At 34.2% G+C, this 18,864-nt stretch overlaps 1 protein-coding gene across 15 annotated transcripts in view; it reads right to left on the reverse strand.

Annotated features, from left to right (window-relative positions):
• Nucleotides 1–18,864, reverse strand: part of LOC111001176 (TLD domain-containing protein 2) — an 89,079-nt gene that overhangs the window by 11,179 nt on the left and 59,036 nt on the right. For 9 of the 15 annotated variants that reach the window (XM_022270934.2, XM_022270932.2, XM_022270933.2 and 6 more), the window contains 14 exons: nt 16,846–16,946; nt 16,366–16,559; nt 15,966–16,038; nt 15,320–15,460; nt 15,079–15,171; nt 14,456–14,662; nt 13,829–13,984; nt 13,183–13,374; nt 12,905–13,053; nt 11,011–11,135; nt 10,419–10,581; nt 9,160–9,298; nt 7,404–7,457; nt 6,695–6,787 (listed from right to left, as the gene is read on the reverse strand). In XM_022270934.2, coding sequence (XP_022126626.2) covers nt 6,695–6,787; nt 7,404–7,457; nt 9,160–9,298; nt 10,419–10,581; nt 11,011–11,135; nt 12,905–13,053; nt 13,183–13,374; nt 13,829–13,984; nt 14,456–14,662; nt 15,079–15,171; nt 15,320–15,460; nt 15,966–16,038; nt 16,366–16,559; nt 16,846–16,946 — 1,880 coding nt within the window. Of the gene's footprint in view, nt 1–6,694; nt 6,788–7,403; nt 7,458–9,159; nt 9,299–10,418; nt 10,582–11,010; nt 11,136–12,499; nt 12,587–12,904; nt 13,054–13,182; nt 13,375–13,828; nt 13,985–14,455; nt 14,663–15,078; nt 15,172–15,319; nt 15,461–15,965; nt 16,039–16,365; nt 16,560–16,845; nt 16,947–18,864 lie in introns of all 15 variants that reach the window. The other 6 variants (XM_022270940.2, XM_022270939.2, XM_022270931.2 and 3 more) reach the window with 4 other exon arrangements.

Raw genomic sequence — 18,864 nt, forward strand, 5'->3', positions numbered from 1 at the left:
CCAGCCCTAATTTGAACAATATATTCTAAGCTAAAGAATACAGATAATTCATGACCCAAATCTAGAGTCTTCATTTAAAAACGAGATTATGCGAGATTAACAGAAGCCAAGACAACGCTGCTTAGAAGTTAAATTCCAATTTTCAATCTTAGACATACATCGTCTTAGACATCACCTATAAAACTCAGTTATTTCATAAATCTATCTTATTGATGTCATCAGCCTGCTATGCGTAATACAACGAAGGTACGATTTGGAAATGCATGAACTCAGGGTTAAGGATTGTTTAACTACTGTACTAACAATGATGTAGGGTATTGTACGCTTTGATATAAATGATAATGATAAATATAAACATATCAGTGAACTGTAAGAGATAACTGCAAACCTTTAAATGTATTATTGTTATTATTTTAGTGTTTTTATAGGATAGGGGGGCAAACGCCCGAAGGGGCAGACGTCGCAACTAATGGACGCCCATTTTATTGAGTGAGTTGCCGGCCTTTGAGGGAGGAGTATACTCTATCTTTAAACGTTTTCTTTAAACATGATAAATAAACAGAATAGATATGGTTAATTAAGAAAAGTGAAAAGTTGGAATTTCTATTGCCCTATAGGTTTCGACTCATACGAACGATTATACACCAATTTACAACATCCTTAACTTCCAATGTGAAAAGGAAACATGACACAATTGTTGAGACTTTCAAATCAGTTTACAGGCCTATCCACGCCACAGTATTAAATGTAACCCGACCCTTATTCTTTTATCCCATATATGTTACAGACATATCACTTTACAATGCAAATGTGGTAGCACTGTTCACAGTTCACTGATCTGTTTCGTTCAATATTTATTGTGTATCTTTTCCTTTATGCTTTATCAGAAGCACCTTTACTGATAAATAATTGCAATATGTTAAAGTATGTTAGTTACATATTAAACATTCCTCTTAACTTATATATATGGGCTGTTCTTACGACACGCAAGTGAGCAGTATCTCTGCTAAGGTACGTGCCGTAACAGTATGCTGCCCCCGTGGGAACCCTTACAGCATGCTGCGCCCGTGAGAGCCCTTACAGCATGCTGGCGGTAACAGCCGGAATGCTTGCCCTTACAGGGGTACATTTAGTTGAACTGCATGTGTCCCTTTATAATTGTATGATTTATTATACTCTAAGCTAAAATACTGATATAATATTTAAGACAAAACTGTAACTAGCACAATAAAATCAATATGGACTTATGTCTCATTAAAATAAATTATTATTTTTATATATATTGCTTAATACTGTGCAAGAAAAACCTTTAATTACTATTATAAGTAATATATTATGCTAAGTATCTTACGATAATGGGGCTTCTAAACGGGCCATGTTTTTCTGCAATTGATGGCTGCACTATTGGCAATTAATTGTCCGGCCATCACAAAAATGTTTTAATGCAGATGATGGCCGAGCAATCTATGGCCGGGCCATGTGTTGCAATATGTCAGCAATAGTATGGCCCATGATGCAGACTCCTAAACGGGCCACACATACCGGCAACAATGGCTGATGAAATCACACTTGTCGCAGCAGCTGATATTAATTTTAAAAGAACAGAAAAAGAAGAGATTAAGGATTCGACCTTATTTAAATAGGCGTGAAACTGTAGACAATTTGAGTCTAGCAGTAATAAGCCTTGATAATAAATTATTCAAGAACTTGGCTAGAATTTCAAAAGGCGACTTTGACTTTCTCTTAAACAAAATTGGACCAAAAATAAAAAGAAATGATACAAACATGAGAACAGCAATACCTGTTTCATCGCCATCACGAGATTTGCGATAACTCTACGGTTTTTGGCAACAGGAGATTCATTTAAAAGTTTTATGTACCTGTTCCGAGTGTTAGATTTCAACTTTTATACAAGAGGTGTGTACAGCTATTATAGAAGGATTAAAATAATACATCAAGGTAAGTTAACATAGGTTTATTAAATATGTTACGCATAGGTAGTAACTATTATGTACTTTTTAAATTTAATAATAATAGGTATCTAGTAGCAGCATATTTGTTTTTATTTTCGCCAGCATCGCGTATAATAATTTGAGCCTTTTAGTACGTGGTTTTGGAGTAGTATCGACGGCTTCCAAAGTGTCGGTTGTTTCTGATTCTACGACTTCACGTGGGTCAGCACTGATGTGAGTATGTAGTTTCAGTCGCCTGTGAATGCATAAAATTTTTAGTATATCTTTAAGCCTTTCAGATGCCGTCAGGAGTAACAGAATGGAAACAAGTTGCAAAAGATTTCGAGGGAAGAAGTTCAATTTATCAATCGATATATAACATACGTAATACAGAGATATGTACATTTATAATGACTAAAATATTTTATTAAAGATACTTACGTTAGAAGTTTTCATTTTCACTATGTAATCCTATATTCGTGGTATTTTGAGTAAAGAGAAACGATATCGCATCTTAAGCAAACCACTTTACTGTTTTACCGCCAGCACTACCACTTTCCTTCTTTTTCTCCTCATTATTTGCGTAAGTTCTTAGGCTTCTGAATTTTTTGTAAGCCACGTTACTTGTTATGCCAAACTTTTCAGCGATTTCATTCCATGCATCTTTTTTAGAATTTCCATCTTTTTATGAGCCGGTTTTTATATCCCACAACTCGGGGTGCAAATGTATTTCTTCAATAAAATCAGTAATTGTCTTGTTAGACCAGTAACCATTTTTACGTAGTTGTCAAAATCCAGCTGATCGCAAAACACAGAATATAGCAACAGGCACACTTCACTCATAGCAAACTTCATGTCGCGTAGAAAAGGATACACTATGCCATAACAAAGAGAGTGACTGAAACAACAATAGAACTGGCTGTGCAATATTGCAGTTGAATTCGATAGCCTAGCGATCGTTCGGCAACCCATCGGGGCCATATCGGCCATAAGTGGCTACACAAAACATGTTTGGCTATATGGCCGGGACATTACTGCAACATTGCATAGTGTGGCTGACATTGTTTGCAATGTTGCCGGGCCATGTGTTGCAGCCATCAATTGCAGCAAAACATGGCCCGTTTAGAAGCGCCATAATGTCGTAATTGGAACCGGCCATATATCAATGCGAAGTACCCAGGCGTTTTTATTTTCGCATGAACTAAGATTCCTCCTGTGATTTACGTGTAAAATTAATTATATATATGTTAAATGTCTGAAATTTAACCATTTTCATTGTAGAGGAGATCATAAAGCGTAACTACAATATTAAATAATTGTATATTGTATGAATTAATTAAATTAAAGATGTATCGAGTTAATGTACTTTATCGTTGATAGGTACGTCCATTCTCAAAGCATTCCAATGTCTTTAATCCGTAATTATATATTGCAGTTACTAGTACAGTGCGTTATGTAGATCACATTCCACTGCACATATATCTTACAATAAAACGTGACTTATTAAAGTGCACCATAAAATTAAGCCGATCTCACTGGATGCGATTAAATCTACCCAGTTTCATTAAATATGTAACATGATATTTTTAATTAAACCCAAGTATGTAGTATATAAAATTCGATTATGTAATGCTCTGCCTGTGGCCGTGGAGACCTCGCAGACACATTTACTTTTAAAAATCAATTTAACTATGTATATGTATAATAATTGTACTTATAAGTATATGTATATTAAAATAATAAAGGCACGGCATTGGAGCCCTTAAAGAACTGATAATTAAATTGTCTCAGTTCCGAGTGGAGGTTAGGTTAGATTTTTAGATCAAAGTAGCGTTTGGGATCAACTTGCAACACTACATTATTGCATGGATCACCATTGCCGAATGATGAAAATATGTACAAACAAATTGGAGCTGTTTTAAGTGGAGTCGTGATTCGACACATTTATACAAATATTGTGTCTTTATTGTGTGACATATTTTTATACATACACAAAAAGTTTCAATCAAATACTGTTTCAAGTTCGCTCTCAAATTCTTCATATTTTTTTTATTGAAACAATAATTTTAGTGGTTATCGTAATCAGCATATGTTTTTTTGATGATGACTACTAAGCCAGGTAGTCAAACTGCCTATGCTATATTATTATATTTATATAATTTATTTTGATTAGTATTTCAGTGGATATAAGATATTTTTTTAGGAAACCCAGTGTCCTTATGCGCGTTACACAACGGTTGTGACAATATATGACAGGATTATTATCATTTTGTTTAGATTACTTTTAGTAACTAAAATTACCTCAACAATATACGTCGCATATTAATCAAATTACATTTTTTAATTAATTATTAATATAAGGGTTAAATAACCTTTTGTTTTGATGAAGAAATAACAGTCAATTACGATAAACTTAGGATGCTCGTTTCGGTGGAATAACCCAAGAGTTGAAGGGCAAGGTCGTCCAGCGTCTACCGGTTTGTATTAGGTCCCAAAGGACATTCGTGACTCTTTATAGCTTGTTTTAACAAAATAATAAATAGCAGTTAAAAAACGATATATAACAGTGCCCTTCCGGTTCTTTTCGCCCGTTCGCCCTTGATTTGGGAACTGGTAGTGAATATAAATTTAGATCTTCCTTTTTTAATAGATATTAAGATTTAAGACTGAATAAATTTCATTTGAAAAATTGTTTTGGCATTATATTTATGATTCGGAGGATTTATTGCCAGTTCTTCTCTTCCGTTCTACGCCCATGATTTAAGAACTAGTAAGTCAATGTATTCATATGTGTACCTACATTAAGTTACCAATAAGAATAAATTATATGTTACTTTGATTTGAATATATTATGGTTGGTAATTCCCATATTTAAAATATGTATGGTCTAAATATGTAATAAATACATATATGGAAGTGATTCCATCGTATGTAAAATGTGAAATGGTGCATCTATCAGTACAAAAACTCACGTGTATTTACCTGAATAGAAACGTTAATAAGCTATTTATCAAAACTACATACACAATAAAATCACATTAGTTCCGGTATTTTCCAACTCGCAATTTCCACTCATTCGTCTGACATTATGTTGTCAGATACAGGACTGGCCATTATCTTACTCTATGGTACATACGTAAAAATAATGAGAGTTAATCTATGGGACGTAATAGATGCTAATTTTATTTTTATAAAGTACAGAAAGCTGAACTGTAATGAAGAGAATAATGATCCATTGGGTTTAAAGGTTACAAATCAAATCGTTTGCAGTTATATAATTAATCGTTATTTTGTACGTTTTTGAAAATACCTCGGGTATACATTTAGTCGCAATGGAACGCAATTAATCGCCAATTTATATTTAACAAGTCGTAAATAGCACTTCCTTTTGCGAACAAACACAATCTGTTTATGCCTTCACCAAGTTTTATGCTTCAATATTTGCTTTTAAGCCACAGATAATATTTACATAGATAAATAATGAAATAACAGTAACATAACATTTTGAGGAATTGTAAGCGATGTCTTTAGTCTCATTACACCCCCGGACATGGAGTACCTGTCAGATTTGCTCAATATTTTCGCCGATAATAATCCCAACGAAGCTGTTTAAAAAGACATTTGTACCAATTACTGTCTACATGACATTTATAAACAACACGATTACCACAACTTTTTGAAGTGAAACTTCTTTAGGCGCATGAGAGTAAAATTTTTACGGAACGTCACGAAAATGTGCAGCGTTTTTTCGAAGATAAGGGAGAAAGCGATTGGGACCGATTAAGAGAGAGTGAGAAAGGGAGATCGAGAAAAATACACGCAATTGGTTGATGTTAGGTATTTACATATTAGAACTTTAGATGGATACATATTAGAACATGACGTCTTGTGCAGTAAACGCAGATTTTGATTTATTTATATTAGCATTAGCACGTTTACAGTGTGTAAACAGCGTGAATACAGATATACAAATACATGGAGTGATCATATACTGGTACATGATCATCTATTGGGTCATTTACCTTAGTAATAATTAATATAGTTTCACTTCTAACATGAGTTACTTTGTACGCACGCATTATTTTTTTATTAACTAACTTTGAACGTGTAAAAACGTAATAATAACACATCAGATAGATAGACTTAAAGATAGTAAAACGTGAGGGGTTATCTTGCATCTACAGGGACCTTACTAATGTGCATAATCTATAACATCGAGCAAGTCAAGGCGCACGTGCGTCGGCGCACGGAGCGGCAATAAAATTAATTCAATATTAATATTTACAACGTAATTACCTCAATGGTCGCCTTAAGAGGTTACTATGACGTTAGAACAAAAAGATTCCCTGACTTGCTGACGTGCTCGAAAACATGCTATCGCATTCCGAACGATTTTCAATCGTGCATATTTCGTGACTAACATAGATCTAGCGGAAGCTAATGTACCCATAGACTAAAAACGCTCACTGACTGAAAACTAACAAAAATCATCTGTATTACAGATACCGGCAAACATCTTGAACAAATGACAACGCGCTAGTGATTTTTAGGTATCATTGGAGGGGGCGGCGGAAGCATGACGTATCGATCGCGTGATTGGTAAATCAGTTGTCATTTGTGTCCCGCGCTGCGCAAACTTCCCCCCACTCCATTGTTTAATACTCAAGAAGTTTGCCGGTATCTGTATGTAATTGATTTTTAAATGGTGCAAACACAATGAGCGATTTTTGCCAGGGCAATACCTCTGGCTGAGGTTCTTCTCCGAGTGAGTCGCCCAGCGCTTCGGCTTGGCTCTTCATTATCGAATATATTTTCACGTAGGGCGCCTTGAGCAGCTACGCATAGTTCCGGTGTAAATTGTATATCAATTACAATGGCAAACTCTACTACAAATGTCTATTACAGATGTTATAGTCCCAATCGTGGGTAACAATCTAACTTAATAATAAGTGCATTTGTCAGCTTGTTTTAGAGTAAAACTGTGTTGATGTTTAAAATCTGTGATACCGTGTCAAAATATCTTTGTAATATTTTTTTTATCAAACAACAAAGGGAGCGCTCGGTAACAATTAAATTATAATCTTATCAATGTTTGTTTTACAGTTATATCGATTTATGCGCGACCTATTTATTACACAAAGGTTTCAATCATGTAATAATTTATTGCAATAAAGTGCCCTTTGTTATATTTATTTTAAAAAGATAATAAGCAAGAATAAGCCGAAAATATTATCCAATTCAATTTAACATATCTAAAAATAACCCCCAAAATGCGTTGTCCGTACGCAATTAGTGAAAAATATGCAAAAACGCTCAATAATAAAATCATCCAAATATATAAATGAAATATTGTGTTATATTGTAATGTGGAATGTGACATGACGTGTTAAAGCGTTATTTGTTAAATAATAATAGTCGGTTAGTAGGATAATAAATATAAGATATGCTCACCTCCCATGATTCCCTTGTAAGGTCAGACACATCGCCACTACTTCCAGTTCGTTCCTAAAAAAAAGCAAACTATTAAAATACACCAAATTGACGCATTATTAAATAAATTTACTATGTACTATGCGTACTTGGAATGAGCCAGTGAGAATAAAAACGAGATAGGACGCTCACCAGAAACCTCAGAAGATGAGAGAGCGGGAAAGGTTTGGAAAACAGTAGCGAAGATGAGAGACAAATGGAAGAATTTGTCGGAGGGCGCAACAATAAACAAACCTAATGTAATCCTTTATTGTGCTCTAAGACAGGCTATTTTTATTCTATACACCACGCGTATGGTATAGTTTTAAGGACTTATTATAAGAAATATTAATGAACAATCAAGACATAAATATCGTGAGTTATCTTGATGAGTGATGTCGCGATAAGTGGCGTGTCAGTTTACTGTTGATTTAACAAGATAGAATTAGCTAGGCACATGTTCTTGTAAAGATTGATAAAAAAAATCAAATTTTTACTTATTACATAACTGTGGTACCAAAACGATAATTTTTATTAAAAACAGAGTTATGTAACCTAATATTAATTTCTAACTTTATTGGAAGCGTAAACAAACGTAAGCACAATGTTTTAAAACACTCATAAAATGTAATTATTTTTTGTAAGCCCTAATTTATTTCCTGATCCACTAATATCTGGTTATCCTATGTGTTAGGTTAGGTTAGGTTCGTCTGTAAAGTATATTACTTATTGTACACTGTCAATTTAGTGTCACCTGTAAAGGCAGGAGTGTTTTTATAAATAAATAAATTAATCATAACCCCGCTATGCCTCATATAATGTTAGTTATTAACTCATAATTTAAACGACTCAATTCAGTTGACACGCAGTTCCAAACAAAGTTATTCATTTAACATCTCAATAAAATATAAAACCACTCAATATAATTAACCTTTAAAAACTCTATGTAACATATTTTGTACAGATTCCATAAACAACGCAACTCACTCATAGAACAAGATACAAGCAGTTTTAGCAAAATTCGTATTTAAAGAAACCGGTGAAAAACGTACATCAACGCAAACGTTGAATAGCGCGTATGTTTCATTTTATACAGACGGTTAATCTTCTTAAACACCTTTCGTGTTAAACGATCTATTTCGAGTGCTTTTCTATTATATTACATAATGTATAATTTTTGTTTGAAAAAAATATTTTGCGATCGCCACATTAATATATTAAGTTTATTGAATGTTTTATTTACGTATAGCTTACATATACATAGACATACATTTATTACTAACGAAACACACACACAGAAAAATCAAACACGGAGCAGACGTGTTCTTCAACGCTAGCCACTCTGCCAGAGACCACGACAGTAGTTTGCGACTCAAACGCAAAAAAAAAATAATGTACTACATGACTCGGCCACAATTAATCTCGTTTAATACTGCCCTGGGAGATATTAAGAAGCGTATGCGCAACAGGTGCGCTCTCTAATTTATAACACTAATCTAATTCATAAACACATGTGATGGATGTATCATTTGAGGGACTGGTGTCTTACACCAACTTCTTAGGGCATTCAAATTTGCATCATATTTACAACAACATTTATAACGCTAGAGGCAAAATTCAGTTGAAACAGCCCCAAATATGACGAAAATGAAAATCCATTACGTTTTTTGTCAAACGAAGAACATGCACATCGTTAAGTATCTACTCTGAATAAAAGGAGCTGTATTTCAACCTTTACCTTCTGTCCTGGCTTGGTTTCATCATCATCCCACTCGGTGTCGCTGTCTATGAGCTCGTAGCCTTTAGCAGCCACGTCACCAAGGGGCCCGTATCGGTCTGGGACCCAATGTGTTAGGAATTTGAATAAGTCGTCCACCCTGAAAGATAACAACCTCTTAGTTCTAATAAAATAATTGAACAAATATATATAAGAAATTAAATAGTTTTAAACATCGCCTCTAGTAGACAGTCTTTTATAGAATGGAAAAACATAGCTGTCATTAGAAGCCACATGCGGGTTTTAACATATATAATAGGCTTATAAATTATACAACTTGAATTTTAATGTTTAATAATCGCCAATTTGTCAAGTTAATGAAGGCCTAAGGGAAAAAAGATTTAAAGATCAAGTATTCCTAATGTTATGGCAAAAAATTACAAATGTATTAAATAAATGTCCAAAAAATATTAGCGTTTTTTATAGTTTACGTTATTCTAAGGAAAGTTTTTGCTCGCATTAAAATATTTAATACAAAACATTGATGCTATATTGAACCTATAAGCCTACACAATTTACACGTGACCACCGACCAATTAGTTACAATTATCATCATCCTTTTATGATTGCACTAACGAAGTTATTAAGGAATTGCGAAGTCGTTTATTAATGCGTCATAAGAATAAACATCGATGTTACTCAATGTCTTCTTACTCAAAGTATTTTAAACAAATTCGTTTGTTGGGTTCTATTTATAAAAAAAAATATGTTATTCTGAGGCATTGTAAGCAAAATATAGTAGTAGTTATGTGGCTTCGAAACTGACATGCTTTGTATCCGGAACTGGAATTTACATTTTACTATCAATGTAGGTATATCAAATAATATAATAGTATTCTGTGGAGACTCAAGCACGGTAATATTATGTCTATGTAGACATAATATCTTCAATATAGATAGCCCAGATAAGATTCAAATTCATTCGCACGACTTACGAATACAGAAATATAGGTGATGAAAAACAAATTGGTCGCAATTAATACTACGGACTCCATTCCTTATTTAATAATAAAATAATAAATTAATATAATAATGAAATAATTAAAATTACATACGAAGCTGTGAGGTTAAAGTTTGAAAAATTAATAAAGTACATAACAACCTTTGAAAGTGATAAAATGATTTCTTGTGTTCCTATTTCAGACGGACATATTTTAGATTGCAGTTTCTATGACATTAAACGTTGTTGTAGGCAATATAACATGTTACTTTTATATTACCTATTTCGGGGCACACCGAACCAGTATTCCGGCTTCATACGCTTCCGGCCGTAGGACATAAGCGGTGTTGATCGTGGCAATGGGCGTCCTGCTGGTTTGCCCATGCGCAAGCGGAGATACAATGGTGGGTCATCGCTTGGGCGAGCTGGTCGCGGGATCAATTCTGTATAAATAGAATAGATTAGAAAAGTTCAATAACATAAAACATCTCACCGGTAAAATCTATCTCAGTTGGAAAATAGTTCTATTAGATTGATTAAGGTTCAGGCTGATCACCTATTTGACGAGGTAGTGTTGATATTACGGAAGATATTACAAAACGTGACGTCAGAGCTGCGTCTAGTGGCTTAAAAAAGTCGATGGCCTGTGTCAGGCACAGAAAGCTGATCACCTACTTGCCTATTCGATTGACAAATGATCATAAAACAGATACACAAAACTGAGCCTCAGACCTTAAAAACGCCACTGGTTTTGCGATTGGATAAACGTCGCAGTCACAGAATAAATCATAATTAATGTTAGATTTGATAAACTATTTGTTTACAATATGCCAACTGCACTTTAGGGAGAACAAACACGAGTAAATACATACTATCGAAAGACGCAAATAGATCTGGCATATCATCAACGGAGACCATGCTTCGGTAGTCGAGTTTCGGTTGAGGCAAAATGTTCGCTTTGGTGTGAGAACGTCCAAAACCGCCCAAGGAGCTGCGCCTATATTTACAAGCGTATTTGTAAATTATATCCTTGAATATATATGAATAGGATATATCCCAATTTCAAGTGACGTTTCATATAAATGTATTTTCATGTATTTTATTTTAAAATTATATAAGGATTTTGAAGACAGGAAAACACAAGTCATCATTACACAAACATAATATTTTTTAAGAAATAGTATTACTATTACGATACTTAAGATTTTATTTAAGACATTTTCATTACATAGATTTCGATTTTATCAATGAACGCATAATTTATATTTTGTCACGATTTTTATTTATTATTATTCATATTAAGAAAGGGCATAATATACACTAGCAACTTGAAGTACATTTATAAGTCGGAAAAAAGTTCTTTACCAAAATATGTTAGGAATGCTGATAAAAATTATTAGTTCCTGTAAAAAATAACATTATACCTTATATAACATCCCATGCTCTCTTTAACGAAACATAAAGTGCCAATGTGGTAGACAGGTGTATGATGAAGACTATTCAAGAGGTAACTTTAATGAAACAGTTTACTGGAATAGCAGTAGGCCGAGAAATCACGCCAGAGCGAAATTTTGAATAATTCAATAGCTCAAATTGGTGCCATGCATTACCGAAAATGTGTGAAATAACAGCCAGTAAAAAAAATAAAAGTAAAATCTATATAGATCAATAATTAACCAAAACGGTTCACATAGTTCAGCAAATTTGCTATTTAGTAAAATAGTAAAATTCGGTCTAACACTAAACTAGCTCAACGAATGTAGTCACCGAAAGTCTAATATTACATCTTCATTCAAAAATATAATTAAAATATATATGTACTAATAGTTCATATTTTAAAACATAAACATTGACGGGATTCATACATTTTCGGTAACAGGAAAATTACAAATACCATAATAATTAAAGGCGTGATATCGGCAGACCGCTACAGTGCTCGACAAAACAATACGATCTAAATTTTTCTATTCTTTAACGCCTAACACAAATACCGCATGCTATATAGCAGTTTACGTAAAGATAAGCACAGATCACCTTGAATCCACGCTATTTTGTTCATTATTCCCATTACTTTAAAGAGCAGAATAGCGTGTTTCAAAATTCACAACACGAGACGAAAGACGTGAAGAAAGTGAAGTCACGAACAAGACGCTTCTTTGACCACACTGACACGTTAAGCTTACATAGATAAACATCGAGTATGACAGCCGATTAGTCTAAGAGCTAATTCAACATTGATTGAACAACCTCGAAATATAGGCTAAGAGCTAAGGGCTTGGATGCTAAGGTCGAAAGCTGTCAAGGAGCGTGTCACTATGGTCTAGGGGTTAGAAGGCAACACATATTGGCGCGGGCACATACCCAGACAGCGCCTCATGCGGCGCCTCTTCCGATGGAGTTTTATTCAGGAACAAACCAGTACCAAACTCCACTAGGTTCATTGGCGAACTACCAATGAACGGAGCGGAGTTCACAAGATCCCGGTTAGCATCCACGGTAGCAAGGGAAAAATTTTGAATTGCCATATTAATTTACATCAATCGGCACAGAGCCAATAATCCGCCGCAATTAATCGACTCATGCGATCGGTTAAGGAAAGTATTAATTACTTACATTAACACCATACATTGTATTAGCATTAGAAGTTAAATGATTTGTTGTAAACTTTAATTGGCTTAATATTCTGTACCACTTATGGCGATCGCATAATCTATAATAAGAAACTGCATTATTAGGGTACATTTTTACATATGTAACTCAATATACCTGTTAAATACTTTGGAGAATACGCTGGTGGACTGTTGGCTGTCAGCAGACGTTGGCAACGAGTCGCCTTGAGAGCCCGGACCTGTGGGCTGTCCTTCACCAGTCAAACCTTCCACCCAGGACAGCGGGTAAGATAGACGCTTTAACATCTAAAAGTACAAAACAAATTTATATTATAAATCTATATTTTATCATCAGTATCTTGAGTTTAAAAAAAATATACAGAAAGACAGGGTGCCTTTGTTAAAATGGTGAAACTCATCAAGTACTAAACAAACCTTGTTCTTTTTATCCGGCTTAGAAAGATCATCCTTCTGATTTCCGTCAAGCGAGAAAGAGACAGCTGCTGGTTTGCGTTGTGCGCGGTCGTTCTCACCGAGAGGTGGGGCGGAAAGGGGCGGCTCGGTGCGCGGTATACACACCGGTGGGACCCAGTCAGCAGATAGTACTATATCGGCGTCGCTGTATACCTGCAGTTATTTATATGTATTGGTAATGTAGATAATAACGGTACGTCCGTTTCTTGTACACATTGAGTTCTATTGAGCTCAAAATTCTTTAAGAAAAATATTTTTTAATTAAAATAATAAAAACATTTATCACAAACAAACAAATATGTTTTATTTATAAATGCCACGGTAGAATCATAATGAGACACGCGGCTATTTTATAATTCAATTGAATTCTATAATTATATCGATCACTTATAACTAGAATAAACGTAACAAATTTTGAACGAAAAACAATAAACGATCATAGGAAGAACCAACAAAAGAACCCTAAATTGCCAAAACCACAAATAGAAATACGGAAACACTGCTTTTGCCGAAGGACCAAAAACAGCTGACAGACGAGAGAGAAATAGAAAGGGTGAATTAGAAGATATCCTGACCCAGCCACCAGCTGAAGAAACGTATTCCTCACCTCACCAGTGGAATGTGATAAATCAGAATCGTGTTCAAGAAAACACTTCAAGAAATTCGCTTCGTACGTGACATCACAATGAATGTCCTGAAGCGACTCTTCCGGGGTCTCATATATTGTCTCTATTTCGTGATAATATTCTTCATCAATACCATCCTAGAAATATTCAGAATACCTTTCATCCTACTATGTATTTGGTAGGGTTAGGTAAAGAGGGACAAAGTCAAAGGTCAGGGTTAAATATGTGTATTATACAAATATGCTAGCTTATTAACATTGAGGTACAATTATAAATATCTAAAGTGCAATCACCTAATCAAATAAACGTTTTTTTTTCATTTAATTTAACAGCCACAGAATAATTTTAAGTAAGTAATTTAAATAGCTCTACAATAATCTCTATATAATTAATCAAATAAATAGTTTCTTGAATTATCAGAATGTGTTAGCGATAATTACCTTTCCAGAAATATATTTTCGTTATGTGACGTTGTAATTAGTAGCTTGTTAGCTACTGCATGTCAAATTATCTTCTTAGGTTATTTGAAACATTCTTGTATATGTGCTCACCAATATTAGTGGATTAGATATAGATTCTCATACTAACAAACTTCCTAAGAAAAATACCTTTTTAGCATTAGCTGGTGTCACATGCAGTATTGGATCGCGTATATCAATCCCTGAATCGTGGTAGGACAGTTTGACAAGATGAGCGGCATCATCTCCTTCGGCAGAGGCCGCACGGTCAACATCGGAGCCTTCAGCACCCTCCACTCCTTCTGCCATTGATACTTCCAAACTCTCTTCTTTGCCATGGTCAGCGCTTGATGATACCTTCAAATTATTTGACAATTAGCAAATTTTGTATAACATATATAAATTCAGTATGTAGTGTTAAAAACTAGTAATAATGTCAGAATTCTGTTTAACAAATTATGTATTTTTATTTTTGAGCAATTTAATGGAAAAACTCTTCATTTCGAGTTTATTGTTCCATAAGGTAAAATGTCACTGGCTAATATGGACAAAAAAAACCTTTATTTAAGAATTCTATGCCATCAATTGCCTTGTAAAAGCCAGCCGCTGCCAGCTATCTTTTATAAAATACATGACAATTATGGAAAACATAAATGTAATAATGAAATAAAAATAAATAAAAACTACACTTCTATTATCTTTTAATTGATCGGTAGATCACTACCGAATATATCAAGGTCTAGATAAGTATAAGGATTATAGTATATACTAACCTCACTTCCCTGATCAATAGACGTTCTATCTTTACTCGGGATAGCCCAGTGGTGGTCTAGCAAAGACTTCCGCCTCTCTTCGGCTGTTTGGTGCTAATAAAATGAAAAATATAATAAACACCTACGTAATACAAAAAATTATATTATTAAATTTAACAAATAAATATTTGAAATTCATTAGTAACGAAACAATATACATAAAATCTTTCTATAAATTCTAAAACGCAGTACTCCTCTTTACCTGTAAAGTGGGTGTGACCAACTCCCTCTCAAAGGCTTTCGGGAAGGCTGCCCCCCCTCTCTCTTCCTCAGTGGAAGCAGGTCGTTCTTCCCCCCCTTCACCGTCCCCGCTGGCTGCCTGCAGCTCGGGGAACGTTTCATCCTGAACCATGTACATAATTTCACTATGTGGTTAAAGATTAAACGACCTTTAAGTACTTCAAATGTTTTATAAACATCAATTAGTTACAGCGTTTGAACGACAAAGAAAAATGCTGATTTGAGTGAAAAACAGGATAAAAATTCTTAATTCTTTGAGCATTTGCATCAAGTGAAACATGGAGACTTTAGAGACAGAAGAGAAAGGCTAGTAAACTATGAAGAGATAACTTTGAGTGGTTTCAGCGTCTGACTCTCGGGTGGCTGAAGTCGTAGGTTCGAATTCCGGCTGTGCACCACTCGCCCTTACTGTGAAGAAAACCATCGTGAGGAAACCGCCATGCCTTAAACCTAAAAAACGGGACGGCGTGTGTCAGCCACAGACGCCCACTTGTCGATTAGGAAAAAAAACAAGTGATCATGAAAAAAAATACAAAAATCTGTAGCGGGGCCCCAAATAAGGTTGTCCTACTACTATTTTTACAAGTAGATATTGAAGAAGAACTTACTTTGACTAGAAGCGAGTCCTTGCCAGGTGAGTGCTCGGGTTTATTCATATAATATATTTCAGCTTGCTCCACTCTGCAATACGGGTATTTATATAATGTTATTGCAAAAACAATGGTACATAAGCGTGAAATTCGATTAACAAACGGTGTTCATAATGAGGCAACAATAATATAATTTTTCTGGTTTGCACACAAAATGCGCCACGATCACTATCATCAGATAGTGCAGAAATTTTTAATAAATTATAATTAAATCTTTATTGCTTAGAAATAAAGTGTATTTTATAACGTGACCGCTGGAAACTATAATATATGCATATTTAATTGAAGAAGTTCATATTTGGAGTGAATCTATTATAATTAATTAAATAACAAATATAGTTATTAAATTAATACTTACTTGTGCGCATTATGATCTGGCCCGTGCGTGCGCATATGTGCAATATCATAAAATATGGCCGCATTCACAACGTACTCCATTGGCGCAATCACACCGTACGATTCGGGGCCGTGTTCCATCACCAGAGTATCGGAAACGTTTGGATCGAACATAACTGCATTTGGTGTGACAAGGAGCACTCCGGATACAACTCCCTGTATATAAAATTAGTTATTGATTAAATTGTTGTAAGCAAAGAATGATTGATGATTTTGTTGTAAGACAAGCACATTCAGGCCTTCTGGGCAAAAAAAACTCCCAATTGGTTATTTTTACACCAGGAATCGAGCAGAGTTTAAACCAATATATATTAAAGGAATGTTCAACGCACTTTTCAATAGACAAATAATTCTTTAGAATTACAGTCTACGGTCACCCCTATAGAATATTATGAAAATAATGTTAACATCATATTCAAGAGACATGCGAAGAAAAATATACCTGTCCATCAGTAATGTGTCGAACATTAATCTTCAAGAATCTCTGAGGGGAGGTGCTTGCCGGCGCCTCGGGTGAACCTGGCCTCAAATTGTCCAACAATTCTGAAAATTGAGACACATCGAATATTTAATTTGATTAAAACTTTAAAACATAGTTTACGAAATAAAAACAAAACGTAACGTATAGGGCTATAAAAACTTGGCGATTAAAGAGTGGCGGAGAGTTTATTGCCAGTTCTTCTCTTCCGTTCTACGCCCTTGATTTGAGAGCTGGCAGTAAATGCAAAATTAGAAGCATTTAATGTATATTTCTTTTTTTGACGTTCATAAGTGTACATTATGTTACCTACACGAATAAATTATTTTTGAATTTGAATACATATTTACACGACAAATACCTATAGGTATTCTTTTTCACGTCATCACAAAGAGTATTCGAAAGGACAAAAGAAGTGGAGATGGACAGGTCACACCTACTACTACTAGAAGCTGAGAAGTACAGAAAATAATAAAGAAGGCGAACAGTAAAAGACATGGGACGATGAAATAATTTACAGGAGAGTTTTGGTCAAGAGTGGCGCGAGCAAGGGCAGAATGGCCCATCCATTCTCATCCATCATCTGAAGGAAACGGACAGAATTTTGTTTTTAATTAATTTATTCCAGTAAATTTATTATATGTAAGAAAATGGGAACTTGTCCGAAATAAAGGCTATTTTCATTTTTATTGTAAACTACGTAACATTAGCAATAGCTAAATTTCGACTAAAACTTATATATAATTTTAATATCGCTTATTGTAGAGTATAGTATAATGGGAATTTTACTGACCATAACATTTATGTAAACTAAGATATGAAATATATATGAATACAAAATTTTCATTTAAAAACTGATTAAAATTCCATATTTCACATGCAACACTATAGAGGTTTATGGTGAGAAAGCGGCGATAACTTTCCTTCACGCATAGCGATAACAAAACAACAATAGGTTATGTCGTAATTTAATTTCTCTTCAACATATGGCATTTTATATAATTAACATTTATAAACTATATAAAAATATAAATGTGTTTATCCATTACAACGTATAAGATTTGAGAACTCTTTTAAGTAAAAAATACCTGCGGCACGATCTCAGCTCTTGCATAACAAACTTAATAGTAAATTTAAAAAAAGTCGTTCTTTCATAATTTCATTTTTGATTTATCATCTTAATTTAAAGAATTAAAATACATGCTTATTTTTTTAAAGTAAACGTTGTTAAATGACATCGCCGCCCATGGACACTGCCAGAAGATTCACGAGTGCGTTGGCTAGTTTATAAACGTATCAGATACGAGAGAGACTCACACACACATTTCAGTAAAAATCTAGTACATTCTGTACAAAACACCCATTGCTTCTAGAATCGAGCTCTAGGACGTTTTCGTTAAGTCGTACCGTTTCTAACAACGAATCTTAACTTTCGTTAGTACTTCGACATGCATCCACAATAATAATCAATTAATTCAAATTCATTTATTCATATAGGTAACACAATGTACACTTTTGAACGTCTTTTCATATATATTTCATATATATTTCTTTTCTGATGCTTTTAATTTTACATTTACTGCCAGTTCTCAAATCAAGGGCGTAGCACGGAAAAGAAGAACTGGCAATAAACTCTCCGCCACTCTTTTTTATCGGCAAGTCTTTGTTTTACACAACGTTTCTAAGGAGTTGCAACCATTACACCATGTTCATCATGACATCTTAAGTAATAAATAATAATAAAATAACTTAAAAACAAAGATTTGTCCTCTAGAAAAATAAAGCTACGTTTTATCAGTAACTCACAAACAGACGGCGGACGAGACCTTGAGCAAATAAACCTTGTTATTGTGTTTTCAGTATGTCATGGTTTTCGTATGAAATTATAAAACAAATTTTTAAAAGACCCCAGTGAAAACGTAATAACAAAAATATAATCTAAATGTCATTGCGCGCAATTTGCAGAGCACTAAAGCCACGGCA

This window comes from Pieris rapae, chromosome 12 (genome assembly GCF_905147795.1).
Source record: "Pieris rapae chromosome 12, ilPieRapa1.1, whole genome shotgun sequence".
In the NCBI taxonomy this organism is placed as follows: domain Eukaryota; kingdom Metazoa; phylum Arthropoda; class Insecta; order Lepidoptera; family Pieridae; genus Pieris; species Pieris rapae.